The sequence below is a fragment of the Rhamphochromis longiceps genome, linkage group LG16, assembly GCF_057381845.1.
Source record: "Rhamphochromis longiceps isolate RC_006_pf linkage group LG16, R_longiceps_female_GT1.1, whole genome shotgun sequence".
NCBI lineage: Eukaryota > Metazoa > Chordata > Actinopteri > Cichliformes > Cichlidae > Rhamphochromis > Rhamphochromis longiceps.
In genome coordinates this window covers 37915218-37939420 of record NC_140572.1, presented here as the reverse complement: position 1 = coordinate 37939420, position 24203 = coordinate 37915218, and the positions used below count along the sequence as shown (strand labels likewise).

General features: G+C 42.1%; 1 protein-coding gene across 4 annotated transcripts in view; it reads left to right on the top strand.

Annotated features, from left to right (window-relative positions):
- The window catches only part of LOC146651637 (partitioning defective 3 homolog B-like), a 235087-nt gene that overhangs the window by 147152 nt on the left and 63732 nt on the right, over nucleotides 1-24203 (top strand). For 3 of the 4 annotated variants that reach the window (XM_085383729.1, XM_085383728.1, XM_085383730.1), the window contains exons 20-21: nucleotides 4903-5013; nucleotides 5283-5642. In XM_085383729.1, the coding sequence (XP_085239855.1) occupies nucleotides 4903-5013; nucleotides 5283-5642 (471 nt within the window). Of the gene's footprint in view, nucleotides 1-4902; nucleotides 5014-5282; nucleotides 5643-16934; nucleotides 17434-24203 lie in introns of those variants that run through there. The other variant, XM_085383731.1, reaches the window with a different exon arrangement.

Below are 24203 nucleotides of genomic sequence, written 5' to 3'. Positions count from 1 at the left end.
GTCCGTTTTCTTTGAATCTCTTTCTTCTTCTTCAGCTGTTCTTTCATTTTGCTGCAAAGCGTATGGAAATCGTCGATAACTGGATGTGGTTGCTTGTCTATTTCCAGTCAGAGAAGAAAAGCAAAAATGGGCAAATGAAGGATTGTTGTGTGTGGCGTCAAAACTACGCCTGCCAACAGAAGACCACATTAACATGATGCTGAGATATAAAAGAATCCATGGCATCGTGATTTCACACGGAAACGTGCATTTCAGATGCACATCTTCTTTTCTATATCATTAACACCTCCAAGAAGAAGATAATTTGTGGTCATAAAGACTTGCCCGTTGTCAGCTGCACCGCTGCGGAGTGATACTGCTGGGCCCAAAGCGTGCCAAGGAAGCACTCCATGCACCATTATGCCATGGTGTAGGGAACACCACCAGGATTCGTGGCGCTGTTGCCAATTTCTGACTGTACCATCTGTGTCCTTAAGCAGAAATTGATAATCCAACAGACCAGACAACATATTTCCAGTCTTCAGCGGTCCAATTTTTAGCTGTCCACTGTAGCCACACATTTGTGTTCTTGAGATTGGTTTTCCAAGTTTGTAAAGCCTTTCTGTCAGCTTCAACCAGTTTAGGGCATTCCCGTCTGACTTCCCCCATCACCAACACGTTTCTGCCTTCTGAACTCCGACCTTTTAGATGTTGGTTTATTCATTTTCTAGCAGCGTTCTGAGTAAACTTTGGAAACAGTACAGTACGCAGTGAAACAAGACATTCCTCCATGACCACGGTGCTACGTGTGACACAGGACAATCAACACAGGACTGCATAAAGTGCAAATGTGCAAAAACTGCAAAAAAAACAACGACCGTGTAACACCAGACGGTGCAGACACAACAGTGCAACAATGCAACAATGACAGTGGGTCGTGCAAAAGACTGAGCATTGTGCAGAAAGTAAGTTGGTGTATGAAGGTGTGCGTGTGTGCTTCAAATTAGCAAGACATGGCGATAATCTCGGTGCTAAATGTGTTCTTTAATTTTCAGAGAAGGGTTCTGTTGTTAAAATATATGTTGTGTTCACTTTATCATCTATTCTTTCTGTTAGTATGAGAAGCCGACAATGGAGAGGACGCAGGGGTGAGGAGAAGCATAGAAGAGAGGAGACAGATTAGCTGAAGAGAGAAGTGCTTGATAGCAAAGGGAAGGAGCAAAACGTCAAAGGAGAGGCTGAGGTGACGGGGTGAAAGCAAGGTACGCTGCGGATGAAACGAAAGAGAAATAAGATTAATGGGAGGAAAGCGTGCGCTGAGGAGACGGTCAGAAGGAGTGGACATAAAAGAGCTGTGAGGAAGGGTAATTAGAGCAAGGCTCGTCCGCTGTGAGGCAAACGCACACACGTGCTGTTAATTCACACAGATGATTGGTGCCCTTCATTGCCCATCGCGTCCACCTCTGTGGGTGGTAAATAGGCTTTTCCCCAGTCTACATGAGGCACTTCAAAGAAACCTATTACCTCTGTGCTCACAATATACCTTCTTTTATTGCAGAAGCAGTGATATGCACGCGCTGAAACAACAAAACAGTCGCACTTTAGAGAAACTGTGACTGTTGTTTGAAATAAACCATAAGCAGGTATAGTGGCACGATCATATATCAATAACTTCACTTGATAAATTAAACATAAAGGCTGTTATAAGGTCATGGTTTGTGTGTTGGAGGTATTAAGTATTTAATACTGGTTTAATTCTCCATGTCCTCCCGACTGTACAGCAGCTGGTTGTAAAGTTTAATGAGCTACCTTCTCCTCCATCGAGCTGGGAGTACGGTAAACACCTCTAAATGGTTTAGTACGGAAACATCATACTTGGTTACGATTTTCAATGAATTTTATTTATACAGCATCAGTTTACACCAACATCTCCTCCAGGTGGTTTATCTTGTGAGGCACAATCAGATGATCTCTTTTGAGCAACAGCTTGACAACAGTGGAGAGGAATGCTCTCTTTTAACAGGAAGTGACCTCTGGCAGAACCAGGCTGAAGGAGGGGGAGTCAAAAACTGCAGAAGCTTTAGGGTGAGGGGAACGAGAAGAGAGAAAAGGGGGAGTATAGAGATATTTTGTTTCTAAACTAATGAAAATGTGCGCAGGTTTTGTAACGTACATGTAACGCTGCAGTGCTAATGCTGCTAAACAGATTTGTACAGTACAAGTCTTCTTAATTACCCTAAAGATGGAGATGTTTGCAGAGATGCTAATTCTCTGTGGAATTTCAAACTGGATCATGGAAAAGAGAACATTTTGTTTGGTTGCTCTTTGAGGAAGTGTGTGCCTGGCTAATTACAGTGCACAGCTTCATTCTATACTCGTTATGTATTATTTTTATTTTCATTGTCCAACAATGACTTTTAAATCTTTTGTAAATCAGAGTTAAAATAAGGTTGCTGAGAGGACGCAGACTCCTCTAAAGACGGATACACGTAATCAAGTTTGGAGCCACCGACTGAGTTTTCAGGACATCGGTGAGCCAACAGGAGTCACTATGAATGAGACCCAAAGTTTCTGTGTGGCAGCACTTCACCGCTCAAACCTTTGTGGTCGGCCCCCATTTTCCATAAGTCACATGACTGGCCGCCATGGAGTTTGCCAAGAGGGATCTAACTGGAGGAAACCAGACACTGAGCAGCACCTCATTAATACCATCCCTACAGTCACACACAGTGGTGGCAGCATTGCTATGTTGGAAGCTCTTTCTGTAGCGCATAATAGCCTCGAGCCGTCTCCGGTGAAAACGTCTTCCAGTGTGCTGAGCAGAAGTTTACATGCTAACGGCACGACAAGCAGAAGTTCAAGAAGGAGAGATCACTTGGAAGAACTGAATTTACTGAGATGGAGAAATTAAGAGTTTGGTGGTTAGACCAACACGGCAGAATCGAAGGACCAACCGAAGTCTAGATGATGGTGGTGAAGATGAAGACTGAGGCCTGGGTGGAGCTCTGACTGATGTGTCTGTGAGGTGCAGATGGGTGGAGGTGGGTTGCATGAATGAGAGTCTGAAAGGGAGAGTAACAGAGAGCACAGATTTAAACTACGCAAAGTGGAGGCTGGTTGGCTCAAAGAAGGCAGGCAGGAAGATGATTGGACAAGAATACTGATGGCAGTGTTGAGATCGACAGCGAGGGAAGCAGTAGTGATGTAGACAACAGCAGCCCAACCCCCAGGACAGCAGGCAGGTGACTGATTACATTATTGAACTTGTGCACAAACGTCATCGTGATGCCAGGAAAATACAGGAAGCGTTACTGGAAAGGAGCGAAAGGCCTGGAGTTTCCAGGTACTGTCTGGACTTGAACCTAACCTGAAAATAGCGGTGCACTATTGCTCCTCATCCAAGCGGGTGGAGATTGAACATCTGTGCCTGAAATGGGACAAAAACAGTTTTAATCTTCGGGCTCGTTCCAAAGAAGACACTGAGCTGCCATTGCTGTGGAAGGTGCTTTAACTAAAGGTCCTCTACAGGACCCAAAACTGGCTGTACTTTGTCACTGTGTGTAGATTTCTCAATGCACGCAGTGCTAATCTTATTAGGACGTTTAAAGCGAGGCCTGGTTTGTACTTTAGAAATAAATCTTACTTTACTTGTTTGCCTGTAATTGATTTTGGTGATTTGCTGTATATGCATGCTTCCTCTGCAGTCCTAAAGAGTCTTCATTCACTGACCACTTATATTTTCTATGGTCGTATATTTTACTTTATAAAGCCGTTCTAGGTGGACTTTGCATCTACATCTGTACCCTTCTCTGTCCCAGGACTCATAGTTACCATCTAAACTTTAGATGGAGACGGAGGATGTTTCTTTTAAGAAACATGAAACCATTAAAGTTTTATGTGTATGTGCTGTGGATTTATACTTTATGTTGTATTTGTAGTCTCTCTTGTGAGACAGATTGATCTCAGTGGGACTTCCTGGTAACATAAAGGTAATAATATTAATGATGACGATATTAAATGTTAATAAGAATGTTGAATCCATTTGAAGACGAGTTTGAAATGGAGCAAACAACCTGATTGGGTGAAAAAGCTGGAAACCATAACACAAACGGAGATCAGTGCCTGACAACAACAACTGCAAGTTAACTCAGATTTTAAGGTGTTTTTCACCTTTACAGACTTTTGATGAGCCTTAGAGCTCCGTCAATGCAAAAGCATGAAAATATTGACTCAGGTCATTTTTCTCCAGCTCACAGCTGAAACACAAAATCACCCCAATGTCACCAAATCAGTTCTTACATTTTCATTTCCCACTTTAGTTCACTTTTCATTTTCAGCAGTGGCGGCAAAGTCTGAAGATATAATGATGCTCATTATGACATCCAGTCTTGTGTGTGTGTGTGTCTGCCTGCATCTCCTCCAGGTAATGAATTGTCTGGTGTCCATTAGTGCTGAGTACGCTGTTGATGCTGACCACACAGAAGCAGTATTGACTGCTGTGGTTTGAGTATTGATATGTGGCCACTTAAAGCGGGTCTTTAGGTCTGTCGCGCGTATGCCGTCTTTTAATTTATGTTAGCTTGTATAGACTGCGTTCCTATTGAGCTTCGTGTGTATCCTTCCTCTGTCAAATCTGGATTAACTGCGTGTCTTTTACTCCAGCGTCCGTCGGCATCGAGTTAACCACCTGTGTGTCCAGTTTACTAACGCACCGTGGAAGCTGTTGTTGGTTCAGTTGACTTTTCTATGTGTGTTTATTTGTATGTGAGACGCGAGGGCTGTATCTGCCCTGTGATTCTTTTAAGAGTGGTGCTGATGCAGTGTTTGTCCTTTATCTACGTCCTCTGTATACCAGCTGTACTGTGTGCTGTCTCCGGCTTTCTTTTTGATCCACATGCTGTGTCAATGTTTGCTTCTGTCCAGATTTGGAAAGAAAAAAGAGGAGAAGAAGGAAGCGAAGGCCGCTCTGCAGCGACAAAAGTCAGACCTCCTGAGTGACCATGAGCTCGAGAGGATGAAAGAAGAGAGAGAGAGGTGGGGAGGTTTCTATCCATGAGATGATTAGGATGAAATAGCTGAAATACTGCCTGCACTCAGAGGAGGTGTGTTAGTCTGTCTATGCTGAAGAACATGAATGCTCACTTTAACAGCTCTTTTAATTACCTTTATCAGTCTGTCTCCACCCCTCTGTATGCTCCACGCCTGTCATATCTGAGCTCTATGCTTTTGATTTTTTCTATGCTAGTCCACTAATCAAAATACATTCAATAGATGCAATAATTAGTCCTGCGTTTCCTTTCCAGAATCGAGGCATCGCATCCCGAGTTACAAGATCAGCGGCAGGGCGGCGGCGGCGGTTCGGCATATCCCGATTTTGAAGATGATGACGCAGATCCCAACTACGCCCGTATACAATCCTTCAGGGACCGAGATATGGGCTCGGTGCCACAGCCTCTGTCTCAGTCGCCTCCCTACAGAGCGTTTCAGCACGCTCGTACACCTTCCCCTCTCGGCCCATCCGGCTTTCAAGGGCACGGAAATCATACTAACGAGCCCGGAGTCATCCCCGATGATGACCCTCTGGATAGGCTCTACGCCAAAGTCAACAAATCAAGGGGAGCTGGAACTACGTCTCCTCCTGCTCCTCCTCAGGCTAATGACAGGTAAGGAGCTACGACCTTGTTGGGATGTAATGATAAGACGAAAAGGATTTTGAGAGCACAATGGTCTTATTCATTAGTTATGTTCAGATTCTATACCTGGAACATGTGAAAGCTCAGAAAGGTGTGGATACACCAGAGTCCCACCAGGTGTGGCACATGGGAGGCTCCCAGTGGAGCTTGTGAAAAAGGTTCCCCATCAGTGGGTTACAGGGGCCATCACACAGCTACAGCGTACTGTTACCTGTGTGTCAGAAAGGTGTCGTGTATACACAGAACATGACCAAAGCGTGCTGTCACTTGTAGTCCACCTCCTGTTCCTCGTCAGTGTTGCAGTACAGCAGCATCTTCATGTTTCCATTCTCTTTGCTCTTCTACTGAATCACATTCATCTGCCTGAGGCCAGTGTGTGTGTGTGTGTGTGTGTGTGTGTGTGTGTGTGTGTGTGTGTGTGTGTGTGCCAGTTTTAAAACAATACAGATAGAGACAGACAAAAAGAAAAGATTGACTTGTTTGTGCTTCAGTCTTCAGTATGAGTGGCTGTGTGCTGACGTACACATAACATCCGTGTGTGTGTGTGTGTGTGTCATAAGAAAGCAGGGCTCAGTGTTCCTCTCCGTTTCCCAATCCTGACTTCTTTCCTTTATGATGTCAGTCACAGCTCACTTACCTCTGAATATATCTGCCAGTGCAGATATTCTCCCACACACGTGTGCATCCACCTCATTTCTGTACCTGTCTCCTTGCAAAGGAGTAAAGCTGTTTGATGGACAGCTACGAGCATCCCGGAGATGTTTTCTGACACTGCCTTTCCTGTATTCTTAACTTCGTGCCTAAGAGGGTTTTTCTTTTTAAATGCAGAGTCAGGACTCTTTGACCTTGATTCACAGTGTCGAGTCCCTCAACATTATTAAAAGAAATCTAATTGTTAAGAGGATTCACAAAAAGAAAACTGTCTCACCAAGCATGTAAGCTGTGCTCGGGAATCAGATAATACACCGAAAGACAATCATCTACAGTATCTCACAAAGCTGTTTTCCCCAACAGTCCACAAATTCCCCCCTCTCTGAGTTTTTCTTCTTCACTGGAAGCTGGTTAACTGCCATTTACTTTACTCTAATTAATTTGATAAGCGCCACCACAGAGAGCCACAGAGTAGCTATTCTGGTAAGTCTAATTGGCAGGGTGGGAAATCAGTTTAGAGTGCCTCCATGTTCGGAGGCAAAATATTGATATTTGCCAGTAGTGTATTGATAATGTATTACAAGAAGAAATTTCACAATATGTTGCTGTCTTAAGTCTCCCACTCATAAATCTCATTCTATGCAAAAATATAAAATGTTATATTTATATAACAAAATAATAAAAATGCCCTTTTTAAATGGTTTGCCTCATATAATCTGTAAAACCAATAAAACCTCTGAATTTAGGCTTTAATACTTATTTTGTTAAATCCAATTTAACGTTTTCTCGTCTTTTTCCTTATTTAAAGCAGCATGGGTCTTAAAATGTTTTGATTTCTTTAGAGCTATATATCTATGGCCTCAGGTTTTGGCAGACGGTGCTGTTCATTTATCATCACTTCCTGAAACCTGATGATGCAGACAGAAGGAAGTGCAGGTATTGGCTGACAGTAATCGATGGTGCTAGAAAAAGAAGTTAGTGTGTCAGCGGGGTGTGTGTGTGTGTGTGTGTGTGTGTGTGTGTGTGTGTGTGTGTGTGTGTGTGTGTGTGTGTGTGTGTGTGTGTGCTGCTGTGAGTCAAGGGAGGCCTGAGCCACTGTATGCATATAGGAGATAAACAAAATCTCTAAGAACTCCATCAGCACGTCAGCAAAGCAGTGAAGAACACCTCTTTCACACACATGCATGCAAACACACACACAGATCGACACAAAGACCAACACAGTGACGGAAACACCGTGCAGCTCACAGCTGAACCCAGCTACGTGTGCTCGTGGAGTTAGGTGTGTGTTAGGTACAGATTCGTGTGTGTTAGAAAGAAAGTTGATTGAAAATGGCTCTAAAAGCCAGATTACAAAGCAGGATCTGTAGTGTGCCAGCTGATATTGGATGGTGATGATAACTTAAGTGATAGATAACATCATACCTGAGACCAACACCAAAAAAGCCTAACAAATACAGACGCCTACATGTCTGTAGGTGTCTATGAAGTGTGCAAGAAAGACCACATCAGCAGTGAGCGGGCAGTCAATTGTTAGCTAGTGCTTGATCGTGCAGTAGATTGTGAGAGTTCTGGAAAACAGAGACAAGAGAAGAGCACGCATTTTTCTGCAATAATCCCATTATTCTTTTATTATTTGAGTTTAAAGGTGTCCTAAATAATAAGTTATTTAATAGACAAAAGGATATTGTAATCAAAAATATGCATAGAATAGTATGCAATAACATCTTCTAATGCAGGGGTGTCAAACTCAAATACACAGTGGGCCAAAATTCAAATCTGGAACAAGGTCGCGGGCTAACGTTAATATTTATTGAAAAAAAAAATCTTCCTCCAGATATGAGAATGAATCTTTTCTTATGGACTCGAACACGTTTTGCTGAAAAACTGAATATGGAACAAGCAAAGCTTAATACTAAACAATATATATATTAGCTGTATAATACCAGTAGGCCAGCTCTAATAGTCATTTGGTATGGCTTCGCGGGCCAAATATAATTAGGCTGCGGGCCAAATTTGGCCCGCGGGCCAGAGTTTGACACCTATGTTCTAATGCATTCTCATAAACTTCGTCAAACAGGAAGGAAAGAGACGGCGTCACTAGCATCTTAATAAACTTCATCCTCACCTCGTACCTCATCTCCTGAACTGAAGTCTCTAACACATGGAAACGTGCATAAACATGTTCATTGTTACTATCATTTATTAAAGCTAATAAATAATGTTTAATGTTGTTTAGCTAGCTCCTGTTGGACAGCTAACAAGAGCTAGCTAAACAACAACAGCTACTTATAAGATAATGTTACGCCAGTTAATTTTATACACTTTCCTTTGAAAAACAGTCTGATTTCATTTATATATATTAGGAGAGTTTCTTCACTAAGTGTTCAACAGTTACACCCACTTCAAAGAATGTTTACTAATACTACTTAACAGCTGCTAACAACAGCTAACAGTGGCTAACAAGAGGTAACAGAGGCTAAGAGTAGCTAACAGCAGCGCTTACTGATAGCTCAGCATATCCTCAATGATTCACCTCAGTCTCTGGTCAGAAGTGAGCTTTTCTGATTTACTGACTCAGGCTCAGACAGAGTCTGCCATAACTGCATCTTCCAGACTAAATAAAGGTGGACACTTCTCACCCAGCATTGACAGCTGAGGTAAACAGTGCACTCACAGCCTTCCACAGATAGGGATGCAGATAGGGTCCAAACAGTAGTAGAATCACACTGGCTGGCCACGGGCGTTACGACGGTACAGTAAAAACGTGATATTTTTGAGCTCTTGGCTGACTAAAACATGTTTGTCCTACAGCAGCCACCGTAGCTGGGATTCTACTTTTGTATTGGGAGGGTTAAAAAAACAGAAGTCATTTGAAATTTACATCTTGCACTGAAAACTTAAACCTTTAAACATCATATCAGTTTCAGGAAGCATTTACATCTACATTACTACATTTGTATGCAATATGTGGATTAATTAGAAAATGCAGGGGTCGGCAACCTTTCTGATGATGAGTGCCATCTACAATTTCCTCAGAAGTCAGTGTGCCATATGATTGCATTAGCAATAAATGTAATAACGCTCTATATCAACAGTTACACACTATATAGAACAACTTTATAGAATTATATTTGTTCGCAGATGTTGGCAGCTATCAGCGAATAGTCATCAGCTATTTTGAAACAAAAAAACATACACTTGTTATCCATAACAGCAAATGAACTGTACAACAGAAAATGCAAATGCTTTTTATGGTCTCCTCACAACAATGTTAAGAAAAGTAAACTGAGCCAATATGGCATGTTTGTTAATACACATATTAATGTGATCTCTGGTCTCCGAGTGTCCAGCATTCAGAGGCTACCTGAGGACTCATGTGAGAGAAAATGTGCTCACACAGATATGTAGAGCCAAACACTGTCAATAAGGCCTCTGCAATGTGACAGTGATGTACTGTCTTGTTGGTATATGTATGATTTCCATACATTTTACGTCAGATAAAAACGTTGGTTGTAAGATTCAGATAATTATTTAATAAAAGCGAGACATTTTAAATGAGAATAAGAAAGAAAAGTATTTCTTTGTGCCCCCCTTTCCCTGTTAATGCCCTACCTGGCCCCCTGGCAACACTTTGCTAGACCCGCCCCTGCACAGTTACCAGCTGTCAGCTACTTAGAAAAGGATCCTGGTGTTATTTGTCTCTCAGAAACACTTCATAACTTCAACTCATTCATGTCACCTAAAAGGTAAACCTGTTTCTCCATCACAGCTCTGATGATTCAGTAAGGACATCTCCTGGTTTCATCTTCATGTTTCCCTCTCACCACATATCCAAACCGACATCATGACCAGCAGCTTTACAGCTGTGGCTCCAGCAAACATCAGCTGATACTTGAAATTAATATTAAATAAATTCTAACAACAGATGATCAAGCTTAAACGTGCTGCTGTTGTTTAGCGCGACATCCGCTGGTTTCCTCTTTCTGGCGCAAAGTGAGCGATAAACAAACAACAGAGAAAAGCCGATCAGCTGATCATTGATCAGTTTCATGATTGAAATAGCAACAGGAGAGGGAGGGAGAGAATGAGAGAAGAAGAGGCAGCTGTGCAGCAAAGACAGAATAAATCCAGCTTTGTGCCTTTCTCATCCTAGCTGAAGTCTGGGACAAACGGTTCCTTTTCAGCTCAACACGAAACGCGTGATATTTTCTCTGAATACGAGACGATTCAGTTTGTACAGGACGGTTGGAAACTCTACTAACTAACCTTATGAATAAAATAAAGTTCACTATCAGTAACATCATAGCACCCACCCAGCTGCATAGAAACTCCGTCATGCTAGCTAGCACGCAGTACGAGTTATTGCAACTGACTGTAAAAAGTCAGCACAACGAAAATAAACTCCACCTAAACTTGGTTCATATCTGACCCAGATAGACTGCAGGTCATAACTTCTTACCTGAAGTTCAGTTCACCTGACACTCGGACCAGCGGCCGCCTCGGGTCTCTACTCCTCCTGCCTCCCCTTTCCCTCATCCACCTGCTGGCCTCCACCACTTACCAATGTTACTGAATCTGTGGAAGCACCGCCATAACCACCACCAAACAACTGAGTTATTTTTACACACCGACCAGCATCTGGCCAATCCACCACCTTCCATTGTTTATACCGTTACAAAGAAAAAAAATCATCGGCCCATAAAAACGAAAAATCACCATCGATGGTGGCCAGTCCAGCTGTGGTCGTGCCATCAGTTAACCCTTCGCGTGCCAGCTGTGGCACGCATGCCTGGGGTTGCCGACCCCTGCTCTAATGGATAGGAATTTGTTTCTCTTTGTATAGCTGGCTTCATGCGTGAACCTTACATTCTAAGATTATATTTAGTTATTTGGTTAGTCAGGGATTTGTGTTAAACAGTTCTATTATGGAAGGACAGTTATTTAACCACACAGCACAGCGATATATCACGCTGTCTGCTTCTCAAGTAGCCTACCACCTTTAATTCCAAAGGGCACTTCCAGCTTAATTCCATATGCATGGCAGAGTTTAGTGCAGACTCATTTAGTAAACTCATTGGACACACCAACACACATGCACACACACACTGAGGCATCCAGACACAACACATTTGGTAAAGATAATAAGCACTAGCATAAATGTGTTTTCAAATAAATGAGCCACATCCTCTCTTCACGTCTACGAACACAGCCTCAAATGTAATAATCCATGCGCCCGTATAATCTATTGTGACAGTTGCACACATTTTCAGAGGACTCTTTCCACCGAGGGAAGGATTTCTCACGTTGGCGTTTCTGCTGATTGACTGTCCTTCTAACAGGCCTCCCAGCATCATCTATCCAAACAGTGTAGTGCCACCCCTCAGTTTTTTTAATCAGCAGGTTATGATTGCTTTGGCAAAGATAAATAGAGTTTAATGAGAGTATCTTTGCTGCTGATCACACTCATGCAGGTGTTTCTGTCTCTGTGAGGAGACTTGGTGAAAATGCATTCACTGTGCCCTCCTTAGCCCTGACTTTAGAAACCACAGCCTACAGCTTAAGTGAAACCGACCTTTAAATTTACCTTAAAGCTAAGCGTCGATCCTCCAGCAGATGTTGGAAGTTGTGAGTCGGCACTCAGACTGTGATGGTTTCTGCACAAAAAGACTGGCACACCAACACCCAGTCCATTTTCTGAAGTGACTACCAAGCCTCGGATAAGAGCTGCCCTCAGTTTTCTTGAGTGGGTGCCCCCTCCCCACCCTTACCCAGCCACCACCAGCACCAGGTCCAACCCTTCCAAGTACCCCTTGCAGGTTTCCATAACAACCATGACCCCTGGCACTACACCAATTAGAAAACAATCAGCCTTGAGAGACCAGAAAGGAGTAAGCCTGAGAGAGAGGGAGGGAGGTATTGTAGCACTCGGCTGGAAGATAAGTAGAGAGCAATATCGACAAGAAGAGACATAAAGAAAAAACGTCTAGAGTGCATTTGTTTCTGATTTCACAAAGAGAAAGCACAGTTCCTCCTGACTTAATAATAGAGCAGCACAGCATTACTTTTCATTAAGAAATAATACAGCCCCGTGTGGTGGTCTCGCTCGCTGTTTATAACGTTGCAGGTTCAGCAGCTGTGCAGGTGTTGGCAGTTTATTTCCTGCCCTGCAGTCTGAACCAAGCAGTCCATTAGGAAACTGAAACTAGATTTCAAACTAAAATAGTTTATTCAAATAAAAATAAAAACTTTGAACTAAATGATCTTTGAACTGAAATAAAATGCAGCTATAGAGGAAATCTACTTAGTATTAATATCTGTTTATCAGTTTATTTAAAAAAACAAATAAAACTTGCCTGTTGATGCTTTGATGGACGCGTTTACTGACTGAGATCACTGCTTTCAAACAGCTCTGGACTGATTTTCTTAGATTTTGCTTCTGGCAAATTCTCTCCATATGGAAAAGACTAAAACTAAGACTGAAAATAATAAAAACTAAACAGAAACAAGAAAATCTGCTCTGGAAACAAAACTGAATTAAAAACGAAAAGTCAAAATGAAATGAAAACTGCTAAATTATACAGTAATATTACACTTTCTCAGAATTTCTATTATTGTAACATAATAGCCTGTTCAGTCCAATTCAGAGTTATTTATACAAATCACAACAACATTCAGCTCAAGGTGCTTTATATTGTAAGGTAGACTCTACAATAACACATACAGAGACAAACCCAACAATCATATGACCCCATGTGAGCAAGCGCTTTGGTGACAGTGGGAAGGAAAAACTCCCTTTTAACAGGAAGAAGCCTCCTCCACCAGGCTCAGGGAGGGGCGGGGCCATCTGCTGCGACCGGGTGGGGTGAGAGAAGGAAGACGGGGGTTGGTAGTTGTTGTAGTTTCTCACACATAATGCTGTTTGGAGGTCTGCTTTTATATGTTTACGCAGCTCATCACATATACTGACGCGCTGGTTGATACACACATCAGTGGAAACAATATACGCTCTCAGGACGTTCAGAGTTGCGTTGGTGAAACAGAAAAACAGACACAGCGGGCGCTCGTACAGGAAGAAGTTATGAGCTTTTAGCGTTGCTCGGCTGGTCACTGGAGAAGCTTTCTGTCCTCTGCGTTAATTAATCAGACGTTCTCTCAGCTCGTCGTGTCGCACACAGTCACACTCACAAGAATACATACTCACTGTCTTTAACCTGCACACCTTTTCCTCTCCCTCACTGTTTCTCTTACACACACACACACACACACACACACACACACACACACACACACACACACACACACACACACACACACACACACTGCAGGAAGTCGTCAGGAGTGCCAGGTTTGTCAGTATGAATGCTGTTTGCCACATAAATCTCTCCATGTAGGTAATTAGCGTTTGGAGGGCTTTGTGAGCATGCGTGTCCGGGTGCTTTGTTGTGAGTTACATGATTTTAACTAAAAAACTGAATGAACAACTAAGACTCCATAAACCTGTGGGCCTGATTTTCTGCTCGTATTTACGCTGCACTGGAACTCTGGAGTGATGGAACTGTTGGTCAGTGATGGTAATTCAGCATTTTGGTCTTTTATTTTGCTGCAACAGCTTTGGAGCCTCTTCACTTTCTCTCTGCATCGCTTTGCCACTTTGGTGGCTGCCTGCTAGCTGGCAGGGGAATTACTAACAAAAATATTTTATTTCAGTCAGACAATAAGAAATTGCATTTAATTCCACCTGCACATACAGCACCGTGCAAAAGTCTTGAGTTACTCCTAATCTCACTTTATTTTGCTTCCAAGGATCAAAACTTTCTGCTCATTTTTTAAATAATTAAACCAGTTTTGTTTTTTGGGACACGGCTGCTTTTTCTCCTTGTAGCTGACCATTTTCACAGAAATGTTTGTTTGTTAAAGTACTTAACACTGACCTATGAATTATTCAGAATATATAAGTCACATAACATAAGTATATAAGTATGCATAATAGACAATTTAGTAGTTTGATACTAATTTTGCACCAAACAAGCTGATTCTCAGAGATTTATTATCTGAAAACTTGGTTTATCCAGGTAAAGTCCGCATCGCCTTAAAAAATGTGAGGAAACTGGACAAATGTGGCAGTTCTAAAAAAGGTTTCTACAGAGGCTGAGGATTATCTGTCGTGTCTTTTATGTCCATCTTATCAGAATTAATGGAATTAAGAAACCAGAAAAGCATCATCAGATTATGATCCACCGTGCAGCACCATCTGGAAAACATCTCGTTTAGTGTTCATGATGATAAAAACCCCAAACACACTGCGGGGCAGTAAAAGCATACATAGATAGTGTTCCACTCTGTGTTTTTCTATCAGTCGTGGATCATCAGAGCCTGGCCTTCACCATTACCGAAGCAGTGTGGGATCATCCTACAGAGAACAGAACAAGAAGAGCTTTGAATGTCCTTCAAGAAGCCTGGAGAAATATTCCTGAAGATACTCAGAGAAAGAATGCAGGTGGTCATTGTTTGGATATCTTAAAACAAATTACTGCAGCTTTCTCAGCAAAATATGAAGAAATGAGGGCAGGCTCAAGACTTTTGCACAGCATTGCAGGGTCTGTAAACTGTTCTTTCTTACCTTTTATGACTGTTGTCATGGATAGTTTACAGGGAAAGCTCATGTTTGACCAGTGTTTACATGTGAGACTCCAGATACTCTGTAGGTAAAACATAGAAAACCGAATTTTACGACCAACAGTTACTGTAAAATTGATCGTGCATCATCATTTATAATCTTGCTTATAAACTGAAATACACAGTTGGATCCAGGAACCAAGGATTGTTTTAGGATTAAAGGAAGTTCAATGAAAGGGGAAGTGGGTTTAAGGACAAAGAGGACGGGAAGAGTGAAGCACGTTAGAAAGAAGAAAGACTGGATTGGCTGCCTGTTGCTAAAGGAACAAGTTAGCAGAAAGAAAATGTAGGATTCAAATCTAAATATGGGCAAAGGCGAATGTGGAGTAAAGAAAAGGGTAGTGGGTGAATAATAATAAGAGAAGAAATACAAGATGAGAGAATTCAAAACTAATAATTTAAATTAAAAGAGGAAAATTCCACACGAGAGAGCGAATATTGTAGGTGGTCCAAATTTTCAGTCTGAGGGGTCGCAAATAAATGCAGGAATGAGAAAAGTGGATCAACTACTGTAGAGAAAAGGAGAAAAGAGGAGGCAGCGAGGGATTCAGAGGGGAAGAGAGGCTAAGTACATGTTTTGGGAAAATTCAACCAATGAGATGAGGGGAAGTCGGTGGACAAAGAGAGGAGAAGGTCAGTGAGTGTCCGAGGCTACAGGGGCAATTAGACTGAGAGAAGTAGATGGGAACACAGAAAAAAGTAAAGGATAAGCTGGACTGAGATGCTTGGAGTAGAAAGTGGTGAATGTGAAGAGGACTAAAAGAGAGGAATGAGAAAAGGTTGTGGGGTGAGGGGTAGTAATGGGGAGCAGACGAGAAAAGAGCCCGAGTGTGTGTTTTCTGGACTCAAAGCGTGTGATTCAGCCTGGCTAATAAGGAAAAGCTCTCAAGAGGCACTCGTGTGCTCCATCCTTTCCTCCCCCTTGCTCTCTTTCCTTCAATAGACCCTTTCTAGGTCTCTCTTCCCCCTGTTGCACTCTCTTCCTCTCATTTAATGATTTCCGCCTCTCGTATTTGCACAAGTAGTTCTCAATGAAAAATAAATTCCATGCAAAGGACATCCGCCCGCGATAGAGCATGTGCGTGGTAAAAGGACACATGGGCACATGCACTCTTCCTCTTCAAAGGACGAGTGCACGCACGTTCACAGACTCGCTAAACGCTGCTATTGTTCATCTGTCATATTATTATTCATACGTTGATGGTTTTCCCTGATTTTCATCTGTCGTGTGTCTACAGATACCTGTGTGCGCTCGGACTGTGTGTTACTGTGTAACAAGACACAATGTAAATACTGCATGTGCGTGTTTCTGTCATACACTCAGTGTGAGCTTCAGTTTTATTTTCTAGCGCTGAATTTGGGCCCCTTGATGGAGTAGTGTGCAGACTCACCCAAACCTACTGCAGAATTAATGCAAACATGAACAGGAAGCATTTAAACAACAACACATCTCTTTTTTCTTAATTTTTATGTCTTTAACGCATACCTGATTTAAATCCTTCCCATTTTCCAGTCTAGGATGTCAACTTTGCCACCTCTTCCATCGCTGCTGCCTTTCTTTTAGGATGAGGTCGTATGGACCAGATATTGAGAAGCATTTCAGTAAAGTGGCTTTGTGGTGGTTTACACATTCGCCTAAAAACCAAAGCATCCCCGGGAAGAGACACAAATCCCTGTGGGGTTACGTCAGGAAGAGCATCCGGGGTAAAAGTGTGCCAAATCAAACACGCGGAGCTTCCCGCTGAGCGTCGTGAATCAGAGAGCAGCCAAAAGCTGAAAGTGGCGCACGGTGTCAGAGTGTAGGTGGTTTGTGCCAGATGTTTTCCCTCAGAGACCGCGGTTCATTACAGTAGACCTCCATGTTGACAGTGTGACCCGGGGGATGAATTAACAGTGCAAATGCTTGTGGACTTTGCTTTGTGTCGCCTTCAGACTCGGACTCTCATGCCGCCGTGTGCTTTTGGAGTCGTAATCAGAGGACGGTCTTCAGCATGAAAGTCAGATCACACCAAATGCGACGAGGTCGGTGATGAAGCGAGGAAATCACAGAATGCACAGGAACGTGGTGGGAGCAGGACTTGGCTGGGAAACAGCTGGAAGCAGTGCGGAGCTGCACGAGGAGATGTTTATTTATGGCTTCTAAGGCAGGAGTCTGAGAACTTTGTGATCACATTTTTACAGATATTTGAGTCTGATCAGAGACGTTATAAGAGACAGACGTGGCCCCAACAATTCCTGACCTCAGGTACACCTGATGATGCCACAGAGCAAAACTGGAGGTAGACGTTTAACTTCTTAAAATCTTATTTTGGCGTATCGTAAGAAAACCCTTTAATCGGCTTTGTTTTAGATTTAAATGAAGAAAGAACGTGTAGATCAAGCTTCATAAGGACTCTTATAGGCCCGAAGGTCCACCTATGACACACACACACACACACACACACACACACACACACACACACACACACACACACACACACACACACACACACACACACACACACACGCGTAGGCTTGTCTGGATAATGTTATGCCTGACAATATTGAATCTGTACAGTACTCACAGGCTCACTGATTGCCATGGCGATTGGATGCCAGCCTCCTCTGCCGCTGTGAGCGCGTCTCTTGCACACGCGGGGATTTAGACAGCTAGTCTGATTGATGTCATGGCAGTCGATAGAGTGCTAATTACTCCTCGTGTGCAGACGGCGCCGTATAAGAAGCAGTGTCATATCCTGTCAGCTGCATTTCAAAAACACATGTCACTTCCTGTTAGGCTGTATGGAAAAAGAAAGAAAGCGAGTAGCCTGACAGCTCGTCTGTGTGCCCGCCCCACATACACAACAGCACCCTGTTCCTCGCTCTTTTCATTCACACACACCCTCTCCCTCACTTCCTGCCCCTTCCTGTCTTTCTTTTTTCCCCCCTGTTTCCCCTCTGACCCACCTGCCAGCGTTGGTGATCTTTTGTTGTCAAACTTCATTAGTGGAGATGTCAGCTAATTAGAGCGAAGCTTGGGAGATTAGGAGGAAGAAGATGAAGAGCGAGACGAGGGAGGGAAATGAAGGCAGGGCAGAGGAGATGGAGAGATTAGGATGGAGTGGGAGGGAAGGAGAGATGGATTGTATCAAGCTACAGATGGAAGTGACAGCAGAGATGATTACCTGCATAAACTGAGGAAGGTGAAACGGGGCAGGTGTGAGAAATAGATTGCTGTGGAGATTTACTGTAGGAAATTAGCCACGGCAACGAGAAATGCAAAGAGAAAATTGAATACATCACAAAATGTCAAGACGACAGAGCAGATCTATGTTGAAGTCTCATATCCGTGTGAACGAGATGATGGATAATAACTGACACTGATTAAGCTGTTTGGTAGCGTGCAGGTGAGACGGGAACAGCGGAGTGAAGCGAGCTAACGCATCGACCCGGATCCCTTGTTGTGGTCCGGTTGATCCTTGTAAGACACAGCTGATAACGATCCGGCGCTCTACAACTTGACACCGGGGAGAACACACAGGCGGCACACATGCGTTGAAAGAAAAAGTCTGCACCTCTATCTCGTCATCGTCAGTCAATAAAAAGCGATATTTTCTCTGTTGTGCTGCTTCGGTCTTATCGCCTGCAGTCTGTCAGGTCTTTGCTGAGAGATAATGCGGCTTATTTTTAGGCTGTTTGTTTGTGGGTGCGGGTATTTAAGATACAGAATAATTGCTGTGTAACAAGATGAATTTATCTCGTTTGATGAAACTTTAGTGAGAAGCTTGTTTTCGGGGTTTGAGCCTTATGGCTGCCTAACGCGGCTGAATGGGACGTCGATGATCATCAAAAGCACGAGGCGCTCATCTGTAACTGAGACACGTTTCTTTGTTTCTGCAGTGATCTGAATCAGCAGAGGGATGCAAACTAAAAATAAGAGATTTTTACAAAGTTTGCACCGTGCCACGAGCTTCTGGATCAGCTGCAGTTTATGTCTTTAAGCTTTATTGATTTTTTTTCATGGCTTTGTGTTTGTGCTAATGAAAGAAAATGCAACAGAAAAAATCTTGGGGTCAGCAGATCTGTGGATGTTTATTTTCATCCTTTTTCATCCAAGAATGCAGCGCTGACAGAATCTGACACACACACACACACACACACACACACACACACACACACACACACACACACACGTGTCGGGTATTCATATCTCGTGGGGACCTCTAATTCAGCGGTCCCCAAACCCCGGGCCTCGGACCGGTACCGGTCCGTGAGTCGTTTGGTACCGGGCCGCGAGAGTTGAGGCTCAGGTGTGAAATGTCTGGTTTTCAGGGTTTTTATCGGTTTCCAGCGTTATTTTGTTATCGTTTTTATCGTTGACTCTGTTTTCCTGGGTCTTTTCACGTGTGTTATGAATAAATCTCCTTTTTTTCAGTACCGGTACTAGTTTTATTTCGTTGTATTTATCCGCGACACCTTAAAGGCTGTGAAAATATTGTCGGGCATAAACCGATCCGTGGCACAAAAAAGGTTGGGGACCGCTGCTCTAATTGACATGATGCTTTCCCTACCCTCTTACCCTAACCATGACCCAACTGTAACCCTATCACTAAAACCACATTTCGAGTGTGAAAAATGCCTTCAAACTTTTTGGGACCAGCATTTTCCTCCCCACAAGTATAGTAATTTCCAATTTTTGATCCCCACAAAGATATGAACACACTCAGACTTTTTTCGTGTCCTTGAGGCCTGGAGTTGCCCACCGCTGCTGTAAAGTATAGCGACATGCATTTTGAGCATTAAACATTCGATTATCTTTAGAGGATTTCAACTTATATCCACTGGATTTGTCCTGAGTGGACCACCTTACTGCCCCGGCTGCTGCACTATTTCCCCCTGCTATTTCAGGGAGCATCTCGCCATGTTATTAATGGAACAGAATTCTGAATTATTAATAGCAGCATTATTAACAGCTACGCCGAGTTTCCGATTCTGATTTTAAACATTTATAAAATTATTATTGGTCTGACAGAGCAAGAGCAGGAGATTGATCTCCCTGTGCTGTGTGTGTGTGTGTGTGTGTGTGTGTGTGTGTGTGTGTGTGTGTGTGTGTGTGTGTGTGTGTGTGTGTGTGTGTGGGCCCGTGCCCTGCTTTACTTAAATATAGATTAATGAAAACAATATATTTTAGTTGAAAATGTGTTTTGGGCACAGTCTCGTCTACGGTGTGGTGAACGAGCACATAGCAGAGCTGTGCTGCAGTATGAGCCGCTCTCACATGGCGCAGGCGTATTCATGGTTAATGACCGCACCGTAGTTAAACAGTGAAGTCATTCCAGTCTGCGCTCTTTATGGCTCACTCGTTTCTCCACAGCTGATCAATAGCTCCTTCAGGTCCTCTGTGGTCGCGAGCTGTTTGCATACATGTGTGTTTGTCACACTTATTATTTATTCTTCAGCCTGTCCTCTTCCTTTTATGCAGGGTCATAAATCACATGAAGTTCCTGTGTGTGTGTGTGTGTGTGTGTGTGTGTGTGTGTGTGTGTGTGTGTGTGTGTGTGTCTGCAGACAGAAACAAATGCTTTGCTCATTCATTGCACATAATTTTCCCTCAGGCCCTCCGTCAATAAAAAGAGCATAAGGTGAGGGACATGGATATATTTGGTGTGCGTGTCATCTGAGTGATGTTAGCTGGTTAGCTACGTATACATCCAGGGTACGTATACCTCCGCCTCTCTATATTTCCTCCAGTTCCTCCTCTTCTTCACAGGAGCACGTGCACTCACGTATGTTTGGACAGATTGATCAAAGAGTGGAGGATAAGTGACGATCTGCCGGGCTCCGTGAGGTTTTTTTACTGCCTTCCATGAGCTGGAATCATATACGACCTTCAGGAAGCTGAATCCTGTCAACATAAAATACACTTTTAACATTGTAGGATATGTTTATGTGATAAAATACATGCTTCAACTCATAAAAGAGAACTGTAAACATTTATTTGAGAGAAGATGATGATGTTTTCATCTCAGTGATGAGTCTAGACTGTAAAACGTGTTTTGCTTGGTCATCAGGTGCAGTTGGCATCTCTGTTCGCTTCTCTTCTTTCACTTCCAAATGTACTCATTTAACAGTGGATGTTATGGTACCTGCTGACACAGCGTTCTTTCACATTTAGGATAGAGTATCAAGTAGAAACACTCCTACACGCACGCACACACACAGACTAGATTGTGTGTCACTCTAATGCATCCTCCTCTGCTGTACATCAGTGCAGCTTTTTAGCATAGTCTCTCCAGTGTCTCCGGTAAGCTGATAAATGACTGACTAATGACTGCATTTAGTGCGCTGGGGATTTGTTTTCTGTTAGAGGTGGACACTGAAGATTTCATTATTACACAAATATCCAGAGAGTTACTCCGACCACTTACGGCGTTACCGCAGATCTTTAATTGGCTCGGTTTTTTTAGGGTTTGCTTAAATCTAATTTGTTCGTCACATCAGATCTTTAGCAGAGACTGTCAGCTGGATCTGCTCAGACTTGTACATGAGACATACAGTACGGTGCAAAAGTCTTGAGCCACCCTTCAGTTTTTGAAGCCAAACTTTGTAAGCTTTTCTTTTAGATGTGGCTTATTTTTCTCTCATTTTCAGTCCAGTCCTTGTACCTGACCATGTTCAGTTTAAGCCACTTAACACTGACCTGCAAGTTGTTCAACCATAACAAGGCTCCTAACTGAGGGATGAACAGACAACTCAGCAAATTACCAGTTTTAAATTAAACCTTTAGGCAGCCGAAAACATAGAATTGGTTCTCATTTCTTTAGCTGACTCTATGAAAGATGTCAGAGAGCTGTTAACAGTAAACTCGACATCTCTCAGCATGGTGTGCAGTGTGTTTAAAAAAAGAACTGAAGAAACTGGACAAATGTTGGACAAATGAAGAGGTGACAGGCCTAAAAGCTGTCTGCAGCTGAAAGGCACATCCTTAAGAATTAGTAAAAACACAAAAAGACGTGAGATGGAGCTGAGAGATGCATCTGGACCTTGAGGTAATCCTATAAATGATTATCAAAAAATGATCTCAGTGGAAGGAGACTGTCAAGGCCTTACTGAGTGACAAAAGAGAGAGAGGTGCAGCGGTGGAGGCTCTGTCATGGCTCGAGCTACGTTTTTGTCAGTTGTGTTGACGATCTTGTTAAAACTGATGAATTACCAGCACAGAAAAGTACTACCAAATTTTAATCCACCATGTAATACTCGCTGGAAAGCATCTGCCATGATCCCAAACACACCTGCCCGTGCTGTGAAAGCACACCTGGATAGAAACACACCTCAGCATCAGTGAAGCAGCGTGGGTCATCCTACAGAGAACAGAACAAAAGGCGGAAACAGAAGGAGCACGAGTGGAGAGAGTTCAGGCTATGTAAAGAATAAAGGTGGTCATACCAAATATTGGCAGCACATTCTGTTTTTTGCCTTTTATATCTTATTTTCATGTATGTTTACATGAGTAAATTAGGAAAATTTCAGAAAGAATTCAGAAGAATTTATTGATTCCATGTACAGCATCGGTTTATTTCCACTGATAACAAGACCGACCAGAATAACATCTCATTGTGCAACTCTATTAGATAATATATTTACAAATATAATAGAAGGAAAGATAAAAAGTGGGCTGTTAATCAATGATATAAGTGACCATTTACCAGTCTTTGCATCTTATAAATGCTTTTATAAAGTGAACAACGATGGACATAAGATTATTTACAAAAGAATAAGAACAGAGAAGACCTTAAATTGTCTTAGAAATGAACTTTTAAAGCAAGATTGGAATATTGTGTATGAACAAACAGAAGTTAATAAAGCTTACGAAGGATTTTTAAGAACATTTAAACACATTACTTGATAAAAACTGCCCAGTAATTGAAATCAATAGGAAACACAACTATGCAGGAAGACCATGGATGACAAAAGGACTACAAAATGCCAGCAAAAAAAAAGAATACCCTGTATCGAGAATTCATAAAAAAGAGAACAATAGAAACTGAAATGAAGTATAAAACTTACAAAAATAAATTAACTAATATAATGAGATCCTGTAAAAGAGAGTATTAAATTAAAAGGTTAGAACACAATAAAGATAACACAAGAGATATATGGAATGTATTAAACAGAATAATCAAAAATGAATCAAGGAATAATGATTACCCTGGATACTTTATAGAAGGGACAAGAAGTATTAATAACATGGAGGAGATAGTAAATGGCTTTAATGAATTCTTCGTAAACATAGGGCCAAAACTGGCAGAAGAAATAAAGGTTGATGGAATAGAAAGGGACACTGGTGAAAATATTGAAAGGAATAGTAGCTCAATGTTTTTAAGAGCAGTGGAAGAGAAAGAGATTTATGACATAGTTAGAGGACTTAAGAACAAAACCAGTACAGACTGGAATGATATTGATATGGTAACGGTAAAGACAGTTATTGATGGTATCGTAAAACCATTAAAATATATATTCAACTTGTCGTTTCAAAAAGGAGTTTTTCCACAAAAAATGAAAGTTGCTAAAGTTATTCCCATTTACAAAACCGGTGAAAGACATCATTTTACAAACTATAGACCAGTGTCAATACTCTCCCAGTTCTCTAAGATACTGGAAAAACTCTTCATAAAAAGATTTGACAGTTTTGTGGAAAAATATGAATTAATGACAGATAGTCAGTATGGGTTCAGAAACAACAGATCAACAGCTTTGGCACTGATAGATTTAATGGAAAAGATAACGGAATGTATGGATAATAAGAGGTATGCGCTCGGAGTTTTCTTAGATCTAAAGAAGGCGTTTGATACTGTTAATCATGAAATTCTATTAAAAAAACTGGAAAAGTACGGGTTTAGGGGAGTGGTTTTGGAATGGTTAAAAAGCTATGTAGGGAATAGGCAACAATATGTACAAATAAATGAATATAAATCTAATTTGATGGATATAGCTTGTGGAGTACCTCAAGGTTCAGTACTGGGTCCAAAAATGTTTATTATGTACTTAAATGATATCTGCAGAGTATCGGAGATTTTAAAGTTTGTAATATTTGCAGATGACACAAATATACTGTGTTCAGGTGTGGAGTTGCCACAGGTTTTGGAAATGATCACACAGGAATTAACGATATTAAAGAAGTGGTTTGATATAAATAAATTATCATTGAATCTAGATAAAACC